At 42.1% G+C, this 27507-nt stretch overlaps 1 protein-coding gene across 1 annotated transcript; it reads right to left on the bottom strand.

Annotated features, from left to right (window-relative positions):
• Window positions 1–11293: 11293 nt before the first annotated feature.
• LOC135506856 (uncharacterized) lies at window positions 11294–25228 on the bottom strand. The gene is made up of 7 exons (XM_064926262.1): window positions 24779–25228; window positions 23851–23981; window positions 21376–21552; window positions 16136–16294; window positions 15775–15886; window positions 15412–15539; window positions 11294–13884 (listed from the first exon to the last, which is right to left on the bottom strand). The coding sequence occupies exons 1-7, from the start codon at window positions 25044–25046 to the stop codon at window positions 12946–12948; spliced, it is 1914 nt and encodes a 637-aa protein (XP_064782334.1). The 5' UTR covers window positions 25047–25228; the 3' UTR covers window positions 11294–12945.
• Window positions 25229–27507: the final 2279 nt, after the last annotated feature.

Here is a 27507-nt window from a genome sequence, read left to right as displayed (position 1 = left end):
ATCAAAAAGGGGTGCAGTTAAAAAGTGATTGAAATCAGATGGAACGACCCACGAATGACTATTCCATCTACATCACCTCAGTAAGGTAAGTATTCAACTGTCCTTGTTCTAGCCGAAGTTGACTGTCTCTCTAAAAACATTTACTCAAGCCTGTTTCAAATGACAAGTTAGCAAAGGGTTAAGGAGGGGTATGTGGTTAATTACCCTTCTTACCCCAAGACACTTCACATGATAACTATAATATGTCAGCTAAAGAATATCAGATATCCCCTTTGTAAATCAAATAAAATCAAATGTATGGGTCACATACACAAGGTAAGCAGATGATATTGCGAGTGTAGTGAAATACTTGTGCTTCTAGTTCCGACTGCAGCAATATCTAACAAGTAATGTCTAATAATTCCACAACAAATACCTAATACACACAAATCTAAGTAAAGGAATGGAAAAAGAATATATAAATATATGGATGAGCAATATCAGAGCGCATAGGCTAAGATGCAATAGTGTAGAATACAGTATACACACTACCGTTCAAAAGTTTGGTGTCACTTAGAAATGTCCTTGTTTTCCATGAAAACATTCATGAAATGAGTTGCACAATGAATAGGAAATATAGTCAAGACGTTGACAAGGTTATAAATAATGATTTTAAATTGAAATAATGATTGTGTCCTTCAAACTTTGCTTTCATCAAAGAATATTCCATTTGCAGCAATTACAGCCTTGCAGACCTTTGCCATTCCAGTTGTCAATTTGTTAAGGTAATCTGAAGAGATTTCATCCCATGCTTCGTGAAGCACCTCCCACAAATTGGATTGGCTTGATGGCACTTCTTACGTACCATACAGTCAAGCTGCTCCCACAACAGCTCAACAGGGTTGAGATCCGGGACTGTGCTGGCCACTCCATTATAGACAGAATACCAGCTGGCTGCTTCTTCCCTAAATAGTTATTGCATAGTTTGGAGCTGTGCTTTGGGTCATTGTCCTGTTGCAGAAGGAAATTGGCTCCAATTAAGTGCTCTCCACAGGGTATGGCATGGCATTGCAAAATGGAGTGATAGCCTTCCTTCTTCAAGATCCCTTTTACCCTGTACAAATCTCCCACTTTACTACCACCAAAGCACCCCCAGACCATCACATTGCCTCCACCATGCTTGACAGATGGTGTCAAGCACCTCCAGCATCTTTTCATTTTTTCTTTGTGATATGAACACCAAACATAGATTAGTCTGTCCATAACACTTTTTTTTTCAATCTTCCTCTGTCCAGTGTCTGTGTTATTTTGCCCATCTTAATCTTTTATTTTTATTGGCCAGTCTGAGATGTGACTTTTTCTTTGCAACTCTGCCTAGAAGGCAGGCATCCCGGAGTCGCCTCTTCACTGTTGACATTGAGGCTGGTGTTTTGCGGGTACTATTTCATGATTCTGCCAGTTGAGGATTTGTGAGGCATCTGTTTCTCAAACTAGACACTCTAATGTACTTGTCCTCTTGCTCAGTTGTACTCCGGGGCCTCCCACTCCTCTTTCTATTCTATTTAGAGCCAGTTTGTGCTGTTCTGTGAAGGGAGTAGTACACAGCATTGTACAAGATCTTCAGTTTCTTGGCAATTTTTCTCGCATGGAATTTCTCAGAACAAGAATAGACTGACGTGTTTCAGAAGAAAGCTTGTTGTTTCTGACTAATTTGAGCCTGTAATCGAACCCACAAATGCTGATGCTCCAGATACTCAACAAGTCTAAAAAAGGCCCATTTTATTGCTTCTTTAATCAGAACAACAGTTTTCAGCTGTGCTAACATAATTGCTAAAGGTTTTTCTAATAATCAATTAGTCTTTTAAAATGATAAACTTGGATTAGCTAACACAACATGCCATTGGAACACAGGAGTGATTTTTGCTGAGAATGGGCCTCTGTACGCATATGTACAGTGCCTTGCGAAAGTATTCGGCCCCCTTGAACTTTGCGAACTTTTGCCACATTTCAGGCTTCAAACATAAAGATATAAAACTGTATTTTTTTGTGAAGAATCAACAACAGGTGGGACACAATCATGAAGTGGAACGACATTTATTGGATATTTCACACTTTTTTAACAAATCAAAAACTGAAAAATTGGCCGTGCAAAATTATTCAGCCCCTTTACTTTCAGTGCAGCAAACTCTCTCCAGAAGTTCAGTGAGGATCTCTGAATGATCCAATGTTGACCTAAATGACTAATGATGATAAATACAATCCACCTGTGTGTAATCAAGTCTCCGTATAAATGCACCTGCACTGTGATAGTCTCAGAGGTCCGTTAAAAGCGCAGAGAGCATCATGAAGAACAAGGAACACACCAGGCAGGTCCGAGATACTGTTGTGAAGAAGTTTAAAGCTGGATTTGGATACAAAAAGATTTCCCAAGCTTTAAACATCCCAAGGGGCACTGCAAGCGATAATATTGAAAGGGAAGGGAGTATCAGACCACTGCAAATCTACAAAGACCTGGCCGTCCCTCTAAACTTTCAGCTCATACAAGGAGAAGACTGATCAGAGATGCAGCCAAGAGGCCCATGATCACTCTGGATGAACTGCAGAGATCTACAGCTGAGGTGGGAGACTCTGTCCAGAGGACAACAATCAGTCGTATATTGCACAAATCTGGCCTTTATGGAAGAGTGGCAAGAAGAAAGCCATTTCTTAAAGATATCCATAAAAAGTGTTGTTTAAAGTTTGCCACAAGCCACCTGGGAGACACACCAAACATGTGGAAGAAGGTGCTCTGGTCAGATGAAACCAAAATTGAACTTTTTGGCAGCAATGCAAAACGTTATGTTTGGCGTAAAAGCAACACAGCTCATCACCCTGAACACACCATCCCACTGTCAAACATGGTGGTGGCAGCACCACGGTTTGGGCCCTCTTTTCTTCAGCAGGGATATGGAAGATGGTTAAAATTGATGGGAAGATGGATGGAGCCAAATACAGGACCATTCTGGAAGAAAACCTGATGGAGTCTGCAAAAGACCTGAGACTGGGACGGAGATTTGTCTTCCAACAAGACAATGATCCAAAACATAAAGCAAAATCTACAATGGAATGGTTCAAAAATAAACATATGCTATGAATGGCCAAGTCAAAGTCCAGACCTGAATCCAATTGAGAACCTGTGGAAAGAACTGAAAACTGCTGTTCACAAATGCTCTCCATCCAACCTCACTGAGCTCGAGCTGTTTTGCAAGGAGGAATGGGAAGAAATTTCAGTCTCTCGATGTGCAAAACTGATAGAGACATACCCCAAGCGACTTACAGCTGTAATCGCAGCAAAAGGTGGCGCTACAAAGTATTAACTTAAGGGGGCTGAATAATTTTGCACGCCCAATTTTTCAGTTTTTGATTTGTTAAAAAAGTTTGAAATATCCAATAAATGTCGTTCCACTTCATGATTGTGTCCCACTCGTTGTTGATTCTTCACAAAAAAATACAGTTTTATATCTTTATGTTTGAAGCCTGAAATGTGGCAAAAGGTTGCAAAGTTCAAGGGGGCCGAATACTTTCGCAAGGCACTGTAGATATTCCATTAAAAAAATCTGCCATTTCCAGCTACAATAGTCATTTACAACATTAACAATGTCTACACTGTATTTCTGACCAATTTGATGTTATTTTAATGGACAATTTTTTAACATTTTCTTTCAAACAAGGACATTTCTAAGTGACCCCAAACTTTTGAACAGTAGTAATGCAAGATACGTAAACATTATTAAAGTGGCATTATTAAAGTGACTAGTGTTCCATTTATTAATGTGGGCAATGGTTTCAAGTCTGTATGTAGGCAGCAGCATATCAAAGCTCAAACCCACACTGCTATGATTTCTCCCCATTGTGGAGACTCCTGAAGGGATCTTCCTTTCCTGTAGCGGTCCTCATGAGAGCCAGTTTCATTGTGGTGCATTTATGGTTTTTGCGACCACTTGAAGAAACTTTTAAAGTTCTTGAAATGTTCCTGATTGACTGACTTCATGTCTAAAAGTAATGATGAACTGTCATTGCTCTTTACTTATTTGAGCTGTTCTTGCCATAATATGGACTTGGTCTTTTACCAAATAGGGTTATCTTCTCTATACCAGCCCTACCTTGTCAAAACACAACTGATTGGCTCAAAAGCATTAAGAAGGAAAGAAATTCCAAAAATTAACAAGGAACACCTGTTAAATGAAATGCATTACAGGTGACTACCTCATGAAGCTGGTTGAGAGAATGCCAAGAGTGTGCAAAGCTGCCATCAAGGCAAAGGGTAGCTACTTTGAAGAACTTCAAATATAAAATATATTTTGATTTGTTTAACACTTTTCTCTTTACTACATGTTTCCATGTGTTATTTCATAGTTTTGCTGTCTTCACTGTTATTCTACAATGTAGAAAATAGTACAAATAAAGAAAAACCCTTGAATGAGTAGGTGTTGTCAAACTTTCGACTGGTACTGTGTATATATACACTGTTCAAAAAAATAAAGGGAACACTTAAACAACACAATGTAACTCCAAGTCAATCACACTTCTGTGAAATCAAACTGTCCACTTCGGAAGCAACACTGATTGACAATACATTTCACATGCTGTTGTGCAAATGGAATAGACAACAGGTGGAAATTATAGGCAATTAGCAAGACACCCCCAATAAAGGAGTGGTTCTCCAGGTGGTAACCACATACCACTTCTCAGTTCCTATGCTTCCTGGCTGATGTTTTGGTCACTTTTGAATGCTGGCGGTGCTTTCACTCTAGTGGTAGCATGAGACGGAGTCTACAACCCACACAAGTGGCTCAGGTAGTGCAGCTCATCCAGGATGGAACATCAATGAGAGCTGTGGCAAGAAGGTCTGCTGTGTCTGTCAGCGTAGTGTCCAGAGCATGGAGGCGCTACCAGGAGACAGGCCAGTACATCAGGAGATGTGGAGGAGGCCGTAGGAGGGCAACAACCCAGCAGCAGGACCGCTACCTCCGCCTTTGTGCAAGGAGGAGCAGGAGGAGCACTGCCAGAGCCCTGCAAAATGACCTCCAGCAGGCCACAAATGTGCATGTGTCTGCTCAAACGGTCAGAAACAGACTCCATGAGGGTGGTATGAGGGCCTGAAATCCACAGGTGGGGGTTGTGCTTACAGCCCAACACCGTGCAGGACGTTTGACATTTGCCAGAGAACACCAAGATTGGCAAATTCGCCACTGGCGCCCTGTGCTCTTCGCAGATGAAAGCAGGTTTACACTGAGCACGTGACAGACGTGACAGTCTGGAGACGCTGTGGAGAACCTTCTGCTGCCTGCAACATCCTCCAGCATGACCGGTTTTGCGGTGGGTCAGTCATGGTGTGGGGTGGCATTTCTTTGGGGGGCCGCACAGCCCTCCATGTGCTCACCAGAGGTAGCCTGACTGCCATCAGGTATCGAGATGAGATCCTCAGACCCCTTGTGAGACCATATGCTGGTGCGGTTGGCCCTGGGTTCCTCCTAATGCAAGACAATGCTAGACCTCATGTGGCTGGAGTGTGTCAGCAGTTCCTGCAAGAGGAAGGTATTGATGCTATGGACTGGCCCACCCGTTCCCCAGACCTGAGTCCAATTGAGCACATCTGGGACATCATGTCTCGCTCCATCCACCACAGACTGTCCAGGAGTTGGCGGATGCTTTAGACTAGGTCTGGAAGGAGATCCCTCAGGGGACCATCCACCACATCAGGAGCATGCCCAGGCGTTGTAGGGAGGTCATACAGGCACGTGGAGGCCACGCACACTACTGAGCCTCATTTGGACTTGTTTTAAGGACATTACATCAAAGTTGGATCTGCCTGTAGTGTGGTTTTCCACTTTAATTTTGAGTGTGACTCCAAATCCAGACCTCCATGGGTTGATAAATTTGATTTCCATTGATCATTTTTGTGTGATTTTGTTGTCAGCACATTCAACTATGTAAAGAAAAAAGTATTTAATAAGAATATTTTATTCATTCAGATCTAGGATGTGTTATTTTGGTGTTCCCTTTATTTTTTTGAGCAGTATATATATATATATATATATATATACACACACACACACAGTGGGGCAAAAAAGTATTTCGTCAGCCACCAATTGTGCAAGTTCTCCCACTTACAAAGATGAGAGAGGCCTGTAATTTTCATCACAGGTACACATCAACTAAGACAGACAAAATTAGAAAAAAAATCCAGAAAATCACATTGTAGGATTTTTAATGAATTTATTTGCAAATTATGGTGGAAAATAAGCATTTGGTCAATAACAAAAGTTTATTTCAATACTTTGTTATATACCCTTTGTTGGCAATGACAGAGGTCAAACGTTTTCTGTAAGTCTTCACAAGGTTTTCACACACTGTTGCTGGTATTTGGCCCATTCCCCCATGCAGATCTCCTCTAGAGCAGTGATGTTTTGGGGCTATTGCTGGGCAACACGGACTTTCAACTCCCTCCAAAGATTTTCTATGGGGTTGAGATCTGGAGACTGGCTCGGCCACTCCAGGACCTTGAAATGCTTCTTACGAAGCCACTCCTTCGTTGCCCGGGTGGTGTTTGGGATCATTGTCATGCTGAAAGATCCAGCCACATTTCATCTTCAATGCCCTTGCTGATAGAAGGAGGTTTTCACTCAAAATCTCACGATACATGGCCCCATTCATTCTTTCCTTTACATGGTCCCTTTGCAGAAAAGTCCTGGTCCCTTTGCAGAAAAGCAGCCCCAAAGCATGATGTTTCCACCCCCATGCTTCACAGTAGGTATGGTATTCTTTGGATGCAACTCAGCATTCTTTGTCCTCCAAACACGACAAGTTGAGTTTTTACCAAAAAGTTATATTTTGGTTTCATCTGACCATATGACATTCTCCCAATCTTCTTCCGGATCATACAAATGCTCTCTAGCAAACTTCAGACGGGCCTGGACATGTACTGGCTTAAGCAGGGGGACATGTCTGGCACTGCAGGATTTGAGTCTCTGGCGGCGTAGTGTGTTACTGATGGTAGGCTTTGTTACTTTGGTCCCAGCTCTCTGCAGATCATTCACTAGGTCCCCCCGTGTGGTTCTGGGATTTTTGCTCACTGTTCTTGTGATCATTTTGACCCCACGGTGTGATATCTTGTGTGGAGCCCCAGATCGAGGGAGATTATCAGTGGTCTTGTATGTCTTCCATTTCCTAATAATTGCTCCCACAGTTGATTTCTTCAAACCAAGCTGCTTACCTATTGCAGATTCAGTCTTCCCAGCCTGGTGCAGGTCTACAATTTTGTTTCTGGTGTCCTTTGACAGCTCTTTGGTCTTGGCCGTAGTGGAGTTTGGAGTGTGACTGTTTGAGGTTGTGGACAGGTGTCTTTTATACTGATAAGAAGTTCAAACAGGTGCCATTAATACAGGTAACGAGTGGAGGACAGAGGAGACTCTTAAAGAAGAAGTTACAGGTCTGTGAGAGCCAGAAATCCTACTTGTTTGTAGGTGACCAAATACTTATTTTCCACCATAATTTGCAAATAAATTCATTAAAAATCCTACAATGTGATTTTCTGGATTTTTCCCCTCATTTTGTCCGTCATAGTTGAATTGTACCTATGATGAAAATTACAGGCCTCTCATCTTTTTAAGTGGGAGAACTTGCACAATTGGTGGCTGACTAAATACTTTTTTGCCCCACTGTATATACAGTTGAAGTCGAAAGATTACATACACTTATGTTGGAGTCTTTAAAACTCGTTTTTCAACCACTCCACTAAGTTTCTTCTCAACAAACTATAATTTTGGCAAGTCGGTAAGGGCATCTACTTTTTGGACGACACAAGTAATTTTCCAACAATTGTTTACAGACAGATTATTTCACTTATAATTCACTGTATCACAATTCCAGTGGGTTTACATACATTAAGTTGACAGTGCCTTTAAACAGCTTGGAAATATCCAGAAAATTCTGTCATGGCTTTAGAAGCTTCTGATAGGCTAATTGACATAATTTGAGTCAATTGGAGGTGTACCTGTGGATGTATTTCAAGGCCTACCTTCAAACTCGGGGCCGCTTTGCTTGACAACATGGGGAAATCAAAATAAATCAGCCAAAAAATTGTATACCATCACGAGCCTGGTTCATCCTTGGGAGCAATTTCCAAACGCCTGAAGGTACCAAGTCCATCTGTACAAACAATAGTATGCAAGTATAAACATCATGGGACCGTACAGCCGTCATACAGCTCAGGAAGGAGACGTGTTCCGTCTCCTAGAGATGAACGTACTTTGGTGCGAAAAGCGAAAATCAATCCCAGAACAATAGCAAAGGACCTTGTGAAGATGCTGGAGGAAACAGGTACAAAAGTATCTATATCCACAGTAAAACGAGTCCTATATCGACATAACCTCAATGGTCGCCAAGCAAGGAAGAAGACACAGCTCCAAAACCGCCATAAAAAAGCCAGACTAGGTTTGCAGCTGCACACAGGGACAAAGATTGTACTTTTTGGAGAAATGTCCTCTGGTCTGATGAAACAAAAATAGAACTGTTTGGCCATAATGACCATCGTTATGTTTGGAGGAAAAAGGGGGAGGCTTGCAAGCCAAAGAACACCATCCCAACCGTGAAGCATGGGGATGGAAGCATCATGCTGTGAGGGTGCTTTGCTGCAGGAGGGACTGGTGCACTTCACAAAATAGATGGCAGCATGAGGAAGGGAAATTACGTGGATATATTGAAGCAACATCTCAAGGCATCAGTCCCGATGTTAAAGCTTGGTCGCACATGGGTCTTCCAAATGGACAATGACCCCAAGCATACTTCCAAAGTTGTGGCAAAATGGATTAAGGACAACAAAGTTAAGGTATTGGAGTGGCCATCACCAAGCCCTGACCTCAATCCTATAGAAAAATTGTGGGCAGAACTGAAAAAGCTTGTGTGAGCAAGGAGGCCTACAAACCTGACTAAGTTACATAAGCTCTGTCATAAGGCTACCAGAAACATTTGCCCAAGTTAAACAATTTAAAGGCAATGCTACCAAATATTTATTGACTGTATGTAAACTTCTGACCCACTGGGAATGTGATGAAATAAATAAAAGCTGAAATATATCTGAATGCACAGAGATACCATGACGAGATCGTGAGGTCCATTGTCGTGCCATTCATCCGCTGCCATCACCTCATATTTCAGCATGATAATGCATGGCCCCATGTCGCAAGGATCTGTACACAATTCCTGGAAGCTGAAAATTTCAGTTTTTGCATGGCGTGCATATTCACCAGACATGTCACCCATTGAGCATGTTTGGGATGCTCTGGATCGACGTGTCGGGCAGCATGTTCCAGTTCGCTTGCCATTAGCTATCGCTTTTAAAATAATAGCTGTGAAATATTGTTGCATTTAAACTTTAGATCACCTGTTAATGTGATGAACAAGATAAAACATGTTTGCAATGGGAAGTTGGCCTCATAGCAGATGTGTTCATTTCATTTTGGAAATCAAATGGTTGTGCTTCTGTATTGTTATGATTTCATGGCACCAAGTGGAGTGAATGGGTTGCTTATTCTTTTAACATTAGGGACTGTACGTTATTTATAAATGAGATTTATCTGGAGAAAATCCGACCTCAAATGAAAATGGATGGCCCTCCCTTCAGTAAAATATATTTTTATCCGACCCACCCTGAATGCCTGAAAAAACAACAACAAGTGACTCTCCCCTATACCCAAAATAATAATTAAAAAATAATAATTAAAACATGAAGTGGGTAGCATGCCTACCGTTAACCAGGGATTAACATCGGTAACGGGATCCCAGCACTGTCCCGGCACCACTCTTCGCATTTCCAGAAAAAAAAGACCTGGGAAATTACAAAATGTTTGTCTATACAAGCCAGAATGTGAAATAAAATTATATTTACAGTTACTTTAGTTGTACATGCTTTTGGTCATTTTGGTAGCTGGAGGTGGAGATAGGGTATACACAGGAAAGTATTGTTTACCCGACTTTTTGCAACGCGGGTAGGTTCTACCGCTTGACGCATTGCACGTGATGCACAATATGTAAACAATAGCCGAATGTCGTCAACCGGAGCACCCTTCCTCTCAATAAATTGGAAGTGTTTGCTGTTCGGTCTATAGATCGGTTAGGGTCACCCATATTGTGCAAGTGTTTGTCGGGTGTGAATTGCATCAGTATTGAAAATAAAACTGGAAATACAAACCGATATAAAGACCAGCGTACTGAATGTCGAGTTGATAATACTGTAATGACCTGACTAGATCATAAAGGAACAATTGTCCAGACAGAGGTTTGAGTTTACGAATTGACGGTTTATTAAACCAACTTTACACAGGTAACTGTTTGGCCGTAGCCCACGCCAAATAAATGAAAGATAAGGTCACGATTGGCTCGTGGGTTCTCTTGTGAAGCCCAGACGTAAGAGAGAGAACAAAGGCTAAACCTGGCATCAGAACATTCCAGGCATTCCCGTGATTGGCAGATAGCAGGTTGATTGGCATGTCGGACTCCGCGAACACTGGGTACTGGTAAGTACAACACAACAACCTACTAGCCTAACACATAACACACAGCTGTCTGTGCGTGTCGCTCCAATACTAATACTTCCCTGTGGATACTTTGAATCAGATTATCTCCGACATATGGACAAACTCAGCGGACAACAGGTAAAGTAAATTGAAATGAAGTCTGTACAACATTCCGCCTTGTAATGGGACTGTTCAGGAATGCTGAGCCTACATGTTAGAGACCAGTGCGTAAGTATTTCACTCTTGGGTTCTAAAAGAGGCAACCACACTGCTAACCTTATGCATAACTCTCACCTTAAAGACCAAAAAGTACATTTTTGTTTTCACGAACTTCCACGATATAGGCAATCTTTACTTTGTGGCTGTGGAATTTAGTGGAAACCTTTTCCAAGCTCAGCGCAGTCAGTAAGTGACCTAAAAACGAATGACTGGCTTGATCCCATCTGTGGCAAGGACAGAAACCTAGAGGTTAGAAGGAAGCCAAGGAGACTTATGCCATTTTAATTCTAAATTATAAACAAGCAAATCAAAATCAACACATCAAAAGGACAACATGAATTCTCATTTATTAACAGATTTGATCACCTAATTATAGCACATAAAGGAACAGGTACCACCTGACTATATCAAATAATGTTTTGGCTGGGGTGTTATAGCCTGAGTACCAGTCTCTTTAACTAACATTCCACTCCTGCCATTTTCAAATATGAACATTCTATCATGAGCTGGAGGTTAACAGATGAGTGGATCCTGATTAGATAACCCTCACAGCTATCCTCCAATCACAAATATGATCTAAATATTGAAACTGTCGCTTTTACCCCCACAGAACACGCTGGTATCCGGTTGCTAAGCAATCGTTCTTTGTTTGTCCAGAAGTAACCAGTCTGCTAAATTGTTAGCTCATCTAAACTCTCAAACTAAATACATACTGCAATTCTAGACACAAAGCCTATTGCATAGCGAACAGCAACATTTTAGATTTTGACGTTATATTTCTATTTGAGGCTCCACATGTCGTGGGAAATATGAATGTTATTTCCAACAACCAAATGAGCAACTCCGCTGTAAATCCAGCTGCATATTATTGAATGTTGAGATTGCAGAAAGGCCAGTCTCTTTGGCAATGACATGGAATAGAAAGTTAGCTAAAAAAGACTGGTACACAGACTAGGCGTGTTATAAAAACGAGGGACATATTTGTTATGAATAGAATTTAGGCAAAACCAAATTCAGAGGGTGAATATAGGGTGTGTTCGTACGTAAATTCAGAGCATTGGCAAATTGTCCGTTCCTCAATTCTGCTCGCACACTGGGACACGTGAAGTCAGACGCACGGATCAACAACGGCAGTCAAGCACCCATGCTAATGTAACAGTACTCTTCTTGCGTTGTGTACAATCAGTCATCGACACGGAACTCCAATATGTAGCACCAGTCATGTAGCTTTATTCTGATAGGAACGACACAAAATTGCACGTCATGCAATGGGCTAGTTACTGGGCTAGTTACCAAAATAATACAATTACAATATATCTTTAACAATGTACCTGATAGAAACGACACAAAATTGCACGTCTCACCATCCAACTCTGCACTCACGCACTGTACAAAATATATGAACCCCCCCACCAGACACAGTAAGTTGCTAGCTAGTACTGGCGGGAATTCTTTACAACAAAATGCACAACAAATATTCTCCAAAAACCACTGCATCTTATGTGTGATGTTCGAATAACATTTACAAACAATTTGATATAAATTGTACATTTAAATCATCACTTGAGAGTATAAAAATCACTTTTGATGTACAGTGCTTGGCAACCAACAACTTACCGCTGGTTTGGCGCTTGTTCACTGGGACGATTCTAACTGGAACATCCCCCCCTCGAAAGCAAGCTACGCAAACCAGCCAATAAGATGCCATGTTGAGTAGGTGAAGGCAAGACAAACTCAAACCAAAAACCCATTGGCTTAACAATAAAGTGGCAAGGGGAATCACCAAATATTACCCTGTTACACCAACTGGCTGAAGTTGGCTAGCTTCTTCCAGAAACAAATAAGATAACACCTCACTCTGACCATTTTATTTGCAATAGCAGAGCTGATTAGGCTGTTTTCATGTTATCTGGAGCGTTGGTGACGTAACTGTGCTGCTGGCAACAATTTAATGACTTTTTTTGCCAATGTTTACTGACACCAGTCATTACATCGGAGTAAATAGCCAGTGAGTTTACGTACGAACTGATAGTGTTACACTTCAATTACAACGTTATTTACTATGCCAACACACCTAACAAGTCTGTATCATGTGAGCGTACCCAGGACACTTCACATGATAACTGGAATATTTAAGCTAAAGAATAGGTCCCAGACATCCCCTATATAGCCTACATCTCAAGCCACACTGCTATGATTTCTCCACATTGTGGACACTCCTATGTCTGATGAGGTTACTAAGGAAGGAAAAGCTCTTGTAACACAGCTTACACATGAAGGGCCTCTCCTTGGTGTGAACAGTCTGGTGCTGCTTCACATAGTTCACCTTAGCAAAACGCTTCCCACACGTGGGACAGGCATACGGCTTGTCAGCGTCTGTCCTAACACTCGGCCTACCACATTGTGACCCAATGACACCAGAGGAGGTAGAAGCAGGAGCCACCACCCCCAGGTGGTTGGTCTTTGAGCTCCTACCTTGACCTCTAGCCATTGTTTGGGTGTTGTTGGGATTGTGTGCTGTGTTATAGGCTAGGTACCGCTTGTGATGAACACCCATTCTGACCCTGTCTGTATTGGTGGGGTAACCATGAGGTAACTGAGGAAGGCTAGACCCAGGTCCAGGCTTTATATGAACCCAGTCACCAGGCATTAGACAAGACCCTGAAGTAGACACACTTGCTGATAGACTACCACCAGGGGGGTCTCCCACCCCTCTCTGTGAAGGCTGAAGCCCAGGAAGACCTGCTCTGTTCATCATGGATACTGTGGTGTTTGTATCATAAGAACAGGAGGGTCTATCTCTATCAGCCCCAGGCCCTGCTTCATCCCTACACTGAGACTGTGAAGAGAAGGGTCTGGGCTGCAGTCTGGATCCCTGACTGGAGCCTCCGTCTCTCTGATGACCACCAGGACTGAGGTTGTTCAGTCCACCTGTCCACTGGTTGTGTTCGGTGTGGTGGTGGAGTCTCGGTCCTTCATGGTTCGGTCCTGGTCCTGACTTGGGAAGGAAGAGCAACGGCTCCTGATCCAGGGTCCTGATCAGTGGCCAGGGTTTGTGGCCAGCCGCTTCAGAGGTCCAGTCTCTCCCGTCAGCAACACCGGATATCAGCACGTCTTCATGGACTGCAGACTGTAAACACAAATTGTACAGAATAACATAAAGGTTTATATAAGAAGCTCTTTGCTGTACACAGAAAAATATGACATGAAATGATTAAATGTTAAGCACAGTCTAGCCATCCAACACTGTGATTCAAGTACCTAACAATATGGAGCCATTTGAGTTTATTATAAATAAATAATGTGTGTTGAGTCACTGGCTTACTGGGGCTCTCTCATACCGTCCCTGGGAGGGGTGCGTCACCTGAGTGGGTTGAGTCACTGATGTGATCACCCTGTCTGGGTTGGCGCCCCCCCTTGGGTTGTGCTGTGGCGGAGATCTTTGTGGGCTTTACTCAGCCTTGTCTCAGGATGGTAAGTTGGTGGTTGAAGATATCCCTCTAGTGGTGTGGGGGCTGTGCTTTGGCAAAGTGGGTGGGGTTACATCCTTCCTGTTTGGCCCTGTCCGGGGTGTCCTCGGATGGGGCCACAGTGTCTCCTGACCCCTCCTGTCTCAGCCTCCAGTATTTATGCTGCAGTAGTTTGTGTTGGGGGGCTAGGGTCAGTCTATATCTGGAGTACTTCTCCTGTCCTATTCGGTGTCCTGTGTGAATTTAAGTGTGCTCTCTCTAATTCTCTCTTTCTCCCTTTCTTTCTTTCTCTCTCTCTCTCTCTCTCTCTCGGAGGACCTGAGCCCTTGGACCATGCCTCAGGACTACCTGACATGATGACTCCTAGCTGTCCCCAGTCCACCTGGCCGTGCTGCTGCTCCAGTTTCAACTGTTCTGCCTTATTATTATTGGACCATGCTGGTCATTTATGAACATTTGAACATCTTGGCCATGTTCTGTTATAATCTACACCCGGCACAGCCAGAAGAGGACTGGCCACCCCACATAGCCTGGTTCCTCTCTAGGTTTCTTCCTAGGTTTTGGCCTTTCTAGGGAGTTTTTCCTAGCCACCGTGCTTCTACACCTGCATTGCTTGCTGTTTGGGGTTTTAGGCTGGGTTTCTGTACAGCACTTTGAGATATCAGCTGATGTACAAAGGGCTATATAAATATATTTGATTTGATTTGTTGATTCAAGAATGAAGTATAATGTTTTGGTTCCACAGAACAAAAGGAGAAACTAAAGGCGTTCCCTTTCCTACTGTCATTTGTCAATGGGCTTGTGTAGCCATTTAGTGCACTGGCATTGTCTGAGGTCTGGTTTAACATTAGAGGAGTGTGAGGAGGACGAAGGCCAGGGAGTGTCTGTGTTGTCACAGGGTCCATGTTCCAGTTGATTTATCCTATAGAAGGCAAGCTGAAGGCAGCACCTGTTATGTGGTTAACCTGGTGCCATCAGTGTCTCTGAATCACAACTATAGGAGAAGGACAGAGCATCGCTAGCCCAGTCTGTGTCTGTTCTCTCCCCCTGCATACAGACACACCTCAAATCGACACCTCACCCAGTCTGTTGTCAGTTTGGTTGTTGTTTTGTGTTCAACTGTCTGTTTCTGGTTAACAGTGTTGTTCCCCAGCCCAGAGTTGAGGACTCTGTCCCTTCCCACTGACCTCCACTATGTCGCCTCTAGTCCTGGCCTGCTCAGTGATGTCATCCCCCGGGCCCTTGGCTGCACCAGTCTGGGTCTGGGAATCCAAGATGGTCACCCAGTCTCCTCTGTTAGCTTCCAGCCAACCACCTGCAGGAAGAGGTTGCAAAATAGACTTTACAAACATGTCAGAGAACTCTACATATGTTGTTTTTTTGTCAATTACCTGGTCAAGTACACACATTATAATGTGTGTTTTTGTATGTAAACATTGTTAAAAACATTTGAATGAAGAAAATTAAGAAAAAAAAACAATAGCCAGGTGCATCACTATTCCCATTGAAGATCTATTACTGTATGTAGGTTATATGTATTTCTCCCTTACCTTGCTCCCCCATCTTTAGTCCACTCAGCAGGTCAATGCTCTCTGGTCCATCTTCTATGGTCTCCTCTTTGACCAGCAGCTGATCAGACTTCCCATCCTCCATGTCTACTGACTGTAAGAGATACAGAGTGAGAGGATGTTGGATCAAGAAATCTAATAGGAGCATCCTGCTGTGGAGCATCTTTTGATTGGACAATGGAGGATTGCTATAAATACTATCCAAACATGTTAGTTGATTTAACTAGTTCACACTAAGACTTGGATGATTCAAAGGCATGATATCACAGCTCTCCTCTGAGACACTTTGTGGATACAGTCCCTGACTTAATACCATTCAGACAGTAGTTTACAGTGGGCTCACCTCAGTGAGACTGTGTGTGGTTCTGTGCTGCTCAGCTGGCTCCTCTGTTGGTTCAGGTGTAGTCTGGTTGTCCTCCATGACCATGGTCCCCTCAGGGTTCCCCAGACCCTCCTCACAACCCTCCTCCTTCATCAGCATCACCCCTGGACCCTCCTCCTCCTAGAAGAGACAGGTGATACAGATTACACAGACATACACTCCCTCAGGTACGTACACACAGATAATAAACAGACTTTCAACATTGAGTGTTTACCCATCCCCACTATGTTTGAGTCCTATACTGTAGTTACAGAATTACTTCATTGTTGTTAAACCCATCATGGTGGACATAAATATAATGCTGTGGGTTAAAATAAGTCAGCTAAGTTAAGTCAAAAGACATCAGACAAACCTATTTTTATGTGTACAGTAGGTGTTTGTTAGTGTGTGGGACTGTGTAGGTATATTTACTAAGTGTTTATTGGTTAAAAAGTGCTGTTAGTGTATGTAGCATAGGGTGTGTTCGGTCGTTTACTAAAGGGAGTTTCAATGAAAAGTCCCATTTTGTGTTTATTAACCCTTTTTTCACGGCCTACAGAGCCTCCAGAAAGTAGTCATTTTCCACAATATGTTGTATTACAGCCTGAATGCAAAATGTATCAAATGTAGATTTTTTTTTGTCACTGGCCTACATACAAATACCCCATAATGTCAAAGTGGAATTATGTTTTTAGAAATTCTTACAAAATTAATAAAGAATGAAAAGCTAAAATGTCTTGAGCAAATAAGTATTTAACCACTTTGTTATGGCAAGCCTAAATAAGTTAATGAGTTCACATTTGCTTAATTAACAAGTCACATATGTTGCATAGACTGTATGTAAACATGATTTTTGAACTCTCAGTACCCCACAGGTTTTCCAATGACTCGCAAAGAAGGGCACCTATTGGTAGATAGGTAAAAAAAAAAAATGTATAGCAGACATTGAATATCCTTTTGAACATGGTGAATTTATTAAATTACATTTTGGATGGTGTATAAATACACACAGTCACTCCAAAGATACAGGCGTCCTTCCTAACTCAGTTGCCGGGGAGGAAAGAATCCTCTCGGGATTTCACCATGAGGCCAATGGTGCCTTTAAAAACAGTTGGAGTTTATTGGCTGTGATAGGAGAAAACTGAGGATGGATGAACTACATTGTAGTTACTCCACAGTACTAACTTAATTGACAGAGTGAAAAGGACGCCTGTAAAGAATAAAAAATATTCCAAAACATGCATCCTGTTTGCAACAAGGCAGAAAGTAATACTTCAAAAAATGTGTCAAAGCAATTTGCTTTTTGTCCTGAATACAAAGTGTTATGTTTGGGGCAAATCCAGTACAACACATTACCAAGTACCACTCTCTATATTTTCAAGCATAGTGGTGGCTGCATCATGTTGTGGGTATGCTTGCCATCACTAAGGACTGTGGAGTTTTTCAGGATAAAAAAAGAAACGAAACAGAGTTTAGCACAGGCAAGTGCCTAGTTTCCAAGAGATACTGGGAGATCAATTCACCTTTCAACAGGACAACAACCTAAAGCATAATGCCAAATCTACACTGGAGTTCCTTACCAAAAAGACAGTGAATGTTCCCGAGTGCCTGAGTTACAGTTTTGTAAATCTACTTGAAAATCTATGTCAAAACCTGAAAATGCATGTCTAGCAAAGATCAACAACCAATTTGACAGAGCTTCAGAAATGAAATGGGAAAATGTTGAACGATCCAGTTGTGGAAAGCTCTTAGAAAATGACCCAGAAAGACTCAAAGCTGCAATCACTTGCTTCCACAAAGTATTGACTAAAGGGTGTGAATACATATGTAAATGAGTTATGTCTGTATTTCATTTTTAATACATTTGCTAACATTTTGGAAAACATGTTTTCACTTTGTCATTATGGGCTAGTGTGTGTAGATGGGTGAGAAAAAATATATATTTTGAATTCAAGCTGTAACAACAAAATGTGGAATAAGTCAAGGGGTATGAATACTTTCTGAAGGTACTGTATAATGATAGGGCTAAATTGAAATGTTTCTTACAGAAGAAATATGAAATGCATAAGCATGGTAGCAATTGAAAGGGAACCGTTTTGAGATTATGAAAACTGTTGTGTCCAAAGTAGAGGACACAACAGTTCACCGAACACAATACTGAATCGCAACATTCCACTGTTGATTTGATGTGCATTTTACATTTACTGAACTTTTCACCTCATTTGTTGATAACGAAATCAATAAATACTCTTGATTCATTCAGTAACATGACAAGAATATTCCTGGAAAATGTGGGGTAGGTGCAACGTAAGGCAGAAAAATGACAAGGGTTTGAGTGAGAGGACTAACTGGTGTCTCCAAGTGGCAACACACCTCTCCAAAGTGTGCACAGTTCCTAAGTCATTTCAATGATGCATTTGTATGACTCAATGAACAGTCTCCAACTACAAGGTGATTTTTTTGTTGCTCTCCTAGCTGTGCCGTTGAGAAACTGCAGCAAGCACACTTGTTGTCGCAATCCAAAACTGGACCATTTTAAAATGGCAATCTGGATGAGGTGGGCATCATTTGAAAGTTTGTTCTATTGCCAACATCATTAGCTAAATTATAAAATACGATATTACAGTGTTAGGCTTTCACAAGACAATTCAGAGAAACAGATGGTCATTTTGGTGAGCATAGAAAGGAGTCATGAGTGCATTCAGGCGCGTGTTCTGTGGCTAATAGATTCATTATGTTCAGAACAGGTTCTGACACCATGTCATCTTGTAACTGAACATCAAACGTAGGGATCATAAACATTGACACTGTAAACAGTGTACAAGACATTAGGAAAGCCTTCCTACTGTTGAGTTGCAACCCCTTTTGCCCTCAGAACAGCCTCAATTCGTCTGTGCATGGACTCTGCAAGGTGTCAAGCGTTCCACAGGGATGCTGGCTCATGTTGACTCCAATGCTCCCCACAGTTGTGTCAAGTTGGTTGGATCTCCTTTGGGTGGTGGACCATTCTTGATACACAAGGGAAACTGTTGAGTGTGAAAAACCCAGCAGCGTTGCAGTTCTTGACACACTCAAACGCCAGGCACCTACCATTTGTCTTGCCTATTCACCTTCTGAATGACACAAACATAATCCAAGTCTCAAGGCTTTTCAAATCCTTATTTAACCTCCTTCATCTACACTGATTGAAGTCGATTTAACAATAAGGAATCAAAGAGTTCACCTGGTCGGTCTGTCATTGACAGTGTTCCTAATGTTTTCACACTGTGTATATGACATCAGTTTTATCATATGGAAATGTGAAGTGCACATTTTCACTTATGAGTGTTTGGTTTGCTTGTATGAAGTCAAAGCTGTATTTATTATAATCCTTAACATCTCATCTTTCAAAATACATAGAGTCCTCTTAATTTTCAGCATTTCCTTCATTCAGACAACAACAAAAAGTTGCACAATTAGTGGGAGGGAAGGGTGCAACTTGTCACGTGTTGGGCTCAAGTTCAGAACAGCTGTCAGTCAAAACCCATACAGAGCCTGAGCACTGACGTCATTTATTGCATGTTACTGTACAGTCACTGTCGTTACAATTTAGGTGCTTATCAGTGCCCAAATCTGCCACTTTCAACCCGTATGTATACAGGTACATAAACAAGTGTTAAATACACCATATGAAAACCACACATACACATCTCAACAAAAAAATCAACATGAATTTTCTCATTAAAAGTGTCGTGGGAAAAAAATGGTAGTAGTTGAATGGAAGTAATGAAACATCATATATCCTACACAGTACAAACACTACATGAAACAGACTTTTAAGGCTTATTTATATATGCCTTAGAAATCACACAATGTTTGGATGCAATATTCTACTAAGGAATATTCAACAGTAAAATCTGTTAGTCTTGTTATTCCAAATGCATCTGTGGATATGTTCTGTTGACAACAATAACAATTCAGCTTTGTCTTTAATGCAGGTTTTTGATCTAAATGTCAGAAGCCACAGTATCAAGTAGAAATGGTTACGGTCTTTGTCAGGTTTGATACAACTAGGCACCACACCTGATCAACTAAGCTAATTGATCAGTGATTGCCTAAATTCAACACACCTGGGCTTCCAGGTCAGTTAAATCAAAAAATGAAGTGCCTATAGCCCTCCAGGACCAGGGTTGCCTAACCCTATTCTATGTCATAGAGTGGAATGTTTTTTCTGCTGGTGTACCCTGAGGTAGCTACGCAAACAGCCTTTCGTCCATGTGGATCTTCAGGTGCATCTTCAGCTGGTCCTGGCGGGAGAACCTCTTCTCACACTGGGGGCACCTAAAGGGTTTCTCCCCTGTGTGGACCCTCTGGTGCCTCTTCAGGTCACCAGCCTGGGCAAAGCGCATGTGACACTGGGTACATTTGAAGGGTTTCTCCCCTGTGTGGACCCTCTGGTGCCTCTTCAGGGTGCCAGCTTGGGCAAAGCGCATGTGACACTGGGTACAGATGAAAGGTTTCTCACCTGTGTGGACCCTCTGATGTATCTCCGACTTCTGGGTGCAGCTGAAGCCTTTGTTACAGAACTTGTAGAGGAACCGTTTATCTTTAATATTGCCTGATGTTGCTCCCCCTCCCGGAGCCTGGGCTCTAGCCCTGTCGTTTGAGTTCAATATCTGATCGAAATGGACACGGTTGTTTGAATCCGAAGGCCCCATCGATGTGGACACTGGGTCGTGACCGTTGAATGTGTGTAAAGGGGAGTGGGTCACAACATTTGGATTTGTCTCTAAACTTTCCCTGTTTTCTAAGAAATCTCTGCCCTGTGAGTGTCCGTCTCCTATGTGACTATCTGCATTCCATGTGGGAGGAGCATCGCCCTCCACTTTCACAGTCACTTTATCTACGACCAGACCCTTTACGCACCCTTCAGAGTATACACTACTAGTGTACTGGTTCCAGTCCTCTCTAGACAGATCAGTGTGTGTCTCTAAACCCAAGGGCATGTTGCCAGGATCCAACCCTGTAGCGTAAGAACAAGACGGATCATTGCCAGTCTCTAACACGTCACCTAAGTGGTTACCGTAAAGTAAATACTCTGAGCCGGGAGCAGAACAGCCCAGTGGCTCCAGTCTCTCTGGGTCTGATCTGTGGTCAGTTCCTGCGTGTAAAAGCCTTTGTGTTACAGTTAAAGTCTCTGTGTCGGTCTCTGACTTGAGGACGGCGTTCAGCGTTCCACTGACCTCCGTGATGCTGCGTCGCGTCCTGGGCTGCGCTGGGGCGGTGGTAGAGTCCTCTGTGGCTACAGGGGATGCTACTCCAGCCACTGCTCCAGTCTGGATGTCTCTGCTATGTTGTAGCTCCTTTCCTTCGGACCTCTCCTGCTTGACCCCAGGACCTACAGCCTCTGCATCTGCAGACTTGACACAAGAAGACTGCGTTTAGACAGCAGCCCAATTCTGATCTTTTTTTCCCCTTTAATTGGTCTTTTGACCAATGAGATCAGCTAGGAAAAAGATCTGATGTGATTGGCCAAAAGACAAGAATGTCGTAGGGATGTCTCACAAGCTCCCCTATGGGTCGTTCCATTTGAATTCAATTACTTTTTGACCGCACTACCTTTTGATTTGAATGAAACTTTCCATGGTAGAAGTGGTCAGAAAGTGACTTTTTGGACCTAAGTGCCAAAACATTCAGGAGATAGAGGTGCCCAAAGTTGACCCATTTTGCTTTCCCCACCATACCATGAGACATCCATGTCTTAATCACTGGAAAAGATAAACGATTGAGTTTGATATCATTTAAAAGCTTTACAAACAGGGTTGTCTATTTTTTTGATATCTTGAAAAATTTAAATGTTTTCCTTTAACACCAAATATCTAAAAAAAGGTCAACTTTTCTTGCATATGTTGTAGCTTAGACTATTTTACATCATCTAAGATGTTTGTACTAAAATGGAAATACAATTTCAACTTTAAATTGGTACCAAAAAGATGGTTGACGGTCAATAACAATTGGACCGTCAACCATAACAAGAGAATATTGACTTGAATGGGAATATAAGATGTTTTATTTTATACTGTGAATCATCCATAGGAAACCTATTGAAATCATAGAAATATAGATGACAGAATAGATATTCTTACTTAAGTTGACATTCAACTGTGAATTGACCGTGGCTATCTTTGTGGTAGTAATTGGAGGTTTAAATGCCCACACCAGTAGAAAAACTTTTTAGAGCTGAAAGATGATGGCCACAGCTTACCCATGATTTTGCACAACGATTTAAGTCAATAAGTCATCGTTTTAGTCAAAGTATGATATATTTGGGCTTGTAGTGACATCTGAGCTGCCCACTTTGTGCAAATCCGTGTGAATGCGGTGTTTTCCTATGATATGACATACAAATGCTTTTCAAACTACGTTTCATTTCAGGGCTGGTTTTATTCGAATGTTACCACCCACCAGCATGGCATTGTTCCTTAAATCAGAAACAGCTGCCAGATTATTCAAATTAATTATTTGCCACTGAGATGAGACAAACAGCCTTGTGTCTGTATTAAATATACATATATCTGAACATTTTAAAAATGGTATAATTGCGTGATATGATAGCATTATGCCAACCAGTCGCCGCAAAATGAATGGTTTTGACCACTAACATGCTAGGCCTAAAATGAACACCCGCGTTGGCGGGTGGTCAGGGCTCAACAATGCGAGCATTTCACTTGCATTTGTGAATGAAAACAGTAAAGTATGATCACATTTATAGTAAAATAAATGCTGCAGTAGCTGTTTTCAAATTACTTCCGCTGTTTTGTTTCATAGCTGGTACATTAAAATCGCACAAAGTCAAAGGACTACAAATGCTATATAGCCTATTCCACCTCGTCCTTCCTGGCTGGAAGCTGTGCCCACGTTTAGAGCTGAGTGAAATTTACATTTTTAGAAAAGCTGTAGACAAAAGTCTACTGAAGTGAGACTTTGTCATTGTGTTTCTTGGCTATTTAAATTATTTTGTTCACAAGCTCGTTTTTCAATGAACAAAGTCATTGTAGAAAATAAAAAACAGCATCAACAAATAACATTAGCTCGCTAGATAAGTTTAGCATGCTAGGTAGCTACACTGACAGTGCCCTATTTGTCAGTGCCCCAGCCTGTCATTTTAATGAAGTAGCCGTTGTAATTTTTCGGAGGTGGAACTCAAAATAGTGGTAGCAAATTCTAATTAAAATGTCATTGGTGTACCAGCTAAATTGCAGTGGTCTGAATGGATAGGTCAATTATATTAATTATATTTCTAGAATTCAAATGACACCCGCCATGTTTTCAAGAGTATGCTGTGTCTCAACTGATGGCAGGCACAACACAAACACAGCCAATTATGTAAATTAGGGTCTAAGTTGAATTACCACCCTGCATGTAAGCTTTAAAATTATATCATACTCAACTGTCATTTTTTCCCCAGTAGTAAAGACATGGATGTCACATGGTATGGTGGGGTATGCAAAATGGGTCATCTTTGGGTCAACTATCTCCTGAATCTGTATGGAAAGTGCTGTTCAAATCAAAAAGGGGTGCAGTCAGAAAGTGATTGAAATGAAATGGAACGATGTAAGCAAGTGAATAGCTGAGGGGAGTGTTTCTGAAGAAGAAAAAAAATCAGGAAACATTTGATTTAAAGTAACTAATTGTTAATGCAACACTATTCCACTAACCTCTATCACAATAATGTGCTGGGTTGAGGTTCCACTCCCCTCATCAACAGTGATTGGTTGGTCATCTCTCCATGTATTGTGTCCCGCTGGCTTCACCAAGCCCCTGTGGCCTCCAGTGAGATGTCCTTCACCTGAAACAGTGATTGAGGGAAGAGGTGGTTAGATTAGCTACTGTCAATGCTCAATGCTATATTGTACACTGTGGACACAGTCTAGAATTGGCAAGGATGTAAGGTAACACTTCTCATAACTTATTGACATACTATTTATAGGTCAATTGATTATGTTCAATGCATCAAATAGAAAATGCAGAAAATCTGGTTAGAATATTATATTGTGTCTTTGGTGTCTCAAGGCAATCAGACTGCTAAACAGCAATCACTAACTCAGAGAGGCTGCTGCCTACATTGAGACCCAATCACTGGCCACTTTAATAAATGGATCACTAGTCACTTTATACAATGCCACTCTAAATAATGCCACTTTAATAATGTTTACATATCTTGCATTACTCATATCACATGTATATACTGTCTTTTATACCATCTATTGCACCTTGCCTTTGCTGCTCATCCATATACTTGCATGTACATATTCTCAGTTTAGCCCTTTAGATGTGTGTATTAGGTAGTTGTTGGAGAATTGTTAGATTACTTGTTAGATATTACTGCACTGTCGGAACTAGAAGGACAAGCATTTCTCTACACTCGCATTAACATCTGCTAACCATGTGTGTGACAAATAAAAATTGATTTGTGCAAAATATCTAAGTTGCATATTATCCAACAAATGACCAAGACCCAATTCTGGTTAACCATAATGTGGTTAATAAAACAGTTAACCATAATGTGGTTAACGCATCTAAAGTCACGCGCGCAGAGGAGAATGGGGACACGGTCCCGCAGCCTCAGCGTTCTGCTAAATGTACCTTTTGCCATTCCTCTGTATCGGTCGAGGATCTTGACACTACTGGGACGACTGGCGAGGACGCGCTCTGCGCGCTCCCGTGCCATCTTCAGTTCCAGTAACTGTAGTTTCCTCCGCATTGCCCTGTTTTCTTTCTGGCTTTGAGTTATTTCCAAACGAAACACTGCATAGTCGTCGTCTACGAGTTTACAGATCTCCGCCACGGCTGCATTCGCTAGCACCTCCATGATGGAGGCTATTTGAGTGTGATAAACCATACAGTTAGCCATTGTTAGCGTTAACTAGTATAACATATATTAAGTCCTGTCTCCAACGTGAATTAGACACCACCTGGGGGTAAGTATGTTATGCCGTGCAGTTAAATTAGTAATATTTTGAGTTACATGGTGTTGAACGTCTAAATAACAAAAATAAAAACGCTGAAGTGGAACTTGTACTCGGTCACTGTTCACTTCCGTTTACATTGAAGAGAAAGGATCTTATTGGCGTGGGTCATAGCTGAAAGGGTGTGGTTAAATGAAACGGGTATGATGGCAGCGCGCTGTTCTTTGAAATGCGGTACTGTTTTATTAAGTTAGCTACACATTCAGGACTTTATTTTCGGCTGGGGCAAACAAAGCGTTTTGACCAAAACCGGCTCCAAAAGATTGGCTGCTTCGTGGGCAAAGGTGTGAACCTATCAAAGTAAGTAAATCCATTTTTACATACCGTTAGTCAAATATCACATCACTAAGTGTAACCGATGTGAAATGGCTAGCTAGTTAGCGGTGGTGCGCGCTAATAGCGTTTCAATCGGTGACGTTACTTGCACTGAGACCGTGAAGTACTCGTTCCTCTTGCTCTGCAAGGGCCCCTGCTTTTGTGGAGCTATGGGTAACGATGCTTCGAGGGTGGCTGGTTCGAGCCCAGGTTATACTGTTATATAAGGAATTAACATGGTCCACACACACCAACAGTGTTGTTGACAATACAACGCCTCTTCCCCCTCAGGAACCTGAAAGGATTTGGCAGATACTCAAAGTTCTACAGCTGCACCAGTGAAAGCATCTTAACTGCCAGCAACTAATTAGTATCCGACTGCAAGGCCATGACACATGTTTTATCTGGTTCAAGTCCGGCTGGGCCACTCAAGGACATTGAGACTTGTTCTGAACCACTCCTGCGTTGTGGCTAAGTGGAGACATGTTCCGAGGCCTCTCCGCTAAGGGCCGATATTTGGGGCGGCAGGGTAGCCTAGTGGTTAGTGTTGGACTAGTAACCGAAAGGTTGGAAGTTCAAATCCCCGAGCTGACAAGGTACAAATCTGTCATTCTGCCCCTGAACAGGCAGTTAACCCACTGTTCCTAGACCATCATTGAAAATAAGAATTCGATGTTAACTGACTTGCCTAGTTAAATAAAATAATGTATCAAAACGAGAACAAGTTTTGCTCTCCTACTGACTCGAGCAACATTCGGGTGACATTATTGGATATGTCTGGACCCGGGAAAACAAAACGATAAACAAGACACGATGAACACTAGCAACATGATGGCGATGCTCACGTTAGGGAGATGCTAGTCACCATCCGTACAGAAATGGCTACACTACGCTCTGATTGAACTTGGTTCCTCTGTGTCAAGTCTACGAGCAGAAATTATGACATTAGTCCAGTCAACAACAAATAACTTTCGCGACACAAACACAAAAAAATAAAGGATATGGAAATGTCGTTGACCGACAAACAGCTTATCGAATTGGAATCCAAAAATGACGAGCTTACCCTCGAGAACGTGAAGTTAAAAGGTTAGTCTTGATGAACAGGAAAACCTTTCCCGAAGACGGAACATACACGCGTGATCGGAATCACAGATAGGCCTGAAGGGCGCAATCCTACTGACTTTATGGCCATTTTCCTGCAAGATGTCCTCGGCGGAGAGACGTTTGACCGGCCCCCAGTCATCGACAGGGCGCATCACCCTCTAGTGGTAAAACCACAGCCCGGTTGCCCTTCCAGAGCAATGCTGGTCCGCCTACATTACTTCCAGACCAAAGAGAAAATTATTCGGACTTCACGCAAAAGAGGACAACTGAACTACAATGGCAAGCGGATCAATTTCTTCCCAGATTACTCTGCAGATCTAGGAAGACGCAGACCCTCATACAAAGATGTGAAAGCCCACCTTCACAAGGCAGGAGTCAGATTTCGCCTGATACACCCAGCTAAATTGAGGATTACTTTCCAGGGGGCAAGCCACACATTGAAGATGCCCCAGTCTGCGCTCACCTTCTACCGGGACAATATCCACTCTACGGCGGCACAGAACCCAGAGCCGTGAAATGTTGCTAGTTGTGTTATTAGGGTGCACCCATGGTCAGTGTATAGACATGAACGTGAGTAACTTATTTTTCCCTAGCAAAAATAATGCACCACATATAGATGGCTGAATACCTCGGGACGGAACCTACCCGTCTACCATGCCATGGTATTCAAAGTAATCGTTAATAAGTGTTATGGTGTAATATAACAAAGCTTTTCATTTATAGAAACAGTGAGGTTCTTTTTCATTTTTTTTTATGAAGGAATAAGCCAAATCCCAATGACGTTGCTCATTTAGTCGGGCCTCAAGGTAGGCAAAGGGGCGTATTTACTAGGCTATATTCGTTTACTTTAGGCCTGCAATTTTGTATTATTATATAGGCTAGGCTACATGTGATTGTATGGTGTGTCTATTCGGGCACGTGCATACG

This window comes from Oncorhynchus masou, chromosome 20 (assembly GCF_036934945.1).
Source record: "Oncorhynchus masou masou isolate Uvic2021 chromosome 20, UVic_Omas_1.1, whole genome shotgun sequence".
Classification (NCBI taxonomy): domain Eukaryota; kingdom Metazoa; phylum Chordata; class Actinopteri; order Salmoniformes; family Salmonidae; genus Oncorhynchus; species Oncorhynchus masou.
Note: the sequence above shows the minus strand (reverse complement) of the source record. Positions and strands in the feature narration are given on the sequence as shown.

Bases quoted from the DNA above. Each gene is read 5' to 3' on its own strand.
- LOC135506856 (XM_064926262.1), bottom strand. From the start codon at position 25,046: ATGGCTAACTGTATGGTTTATCACACTCAAATAGCCTCCATCATGGAG. The intron at 23,982-24,778 runs GTACATTTAGCA...TCACTGTTTCAG, and splicing joins ATACAGAGGAATGGCAAAAG to GTGAAGGACATCTCACTGGA. The intron at 15,887-16,135 runs GTGAGCCCACTG...TATCTCTTACAG, and splicing joins CCACACACAGTCTCACTGAG to TCAGTAGACATGGAGGATGG.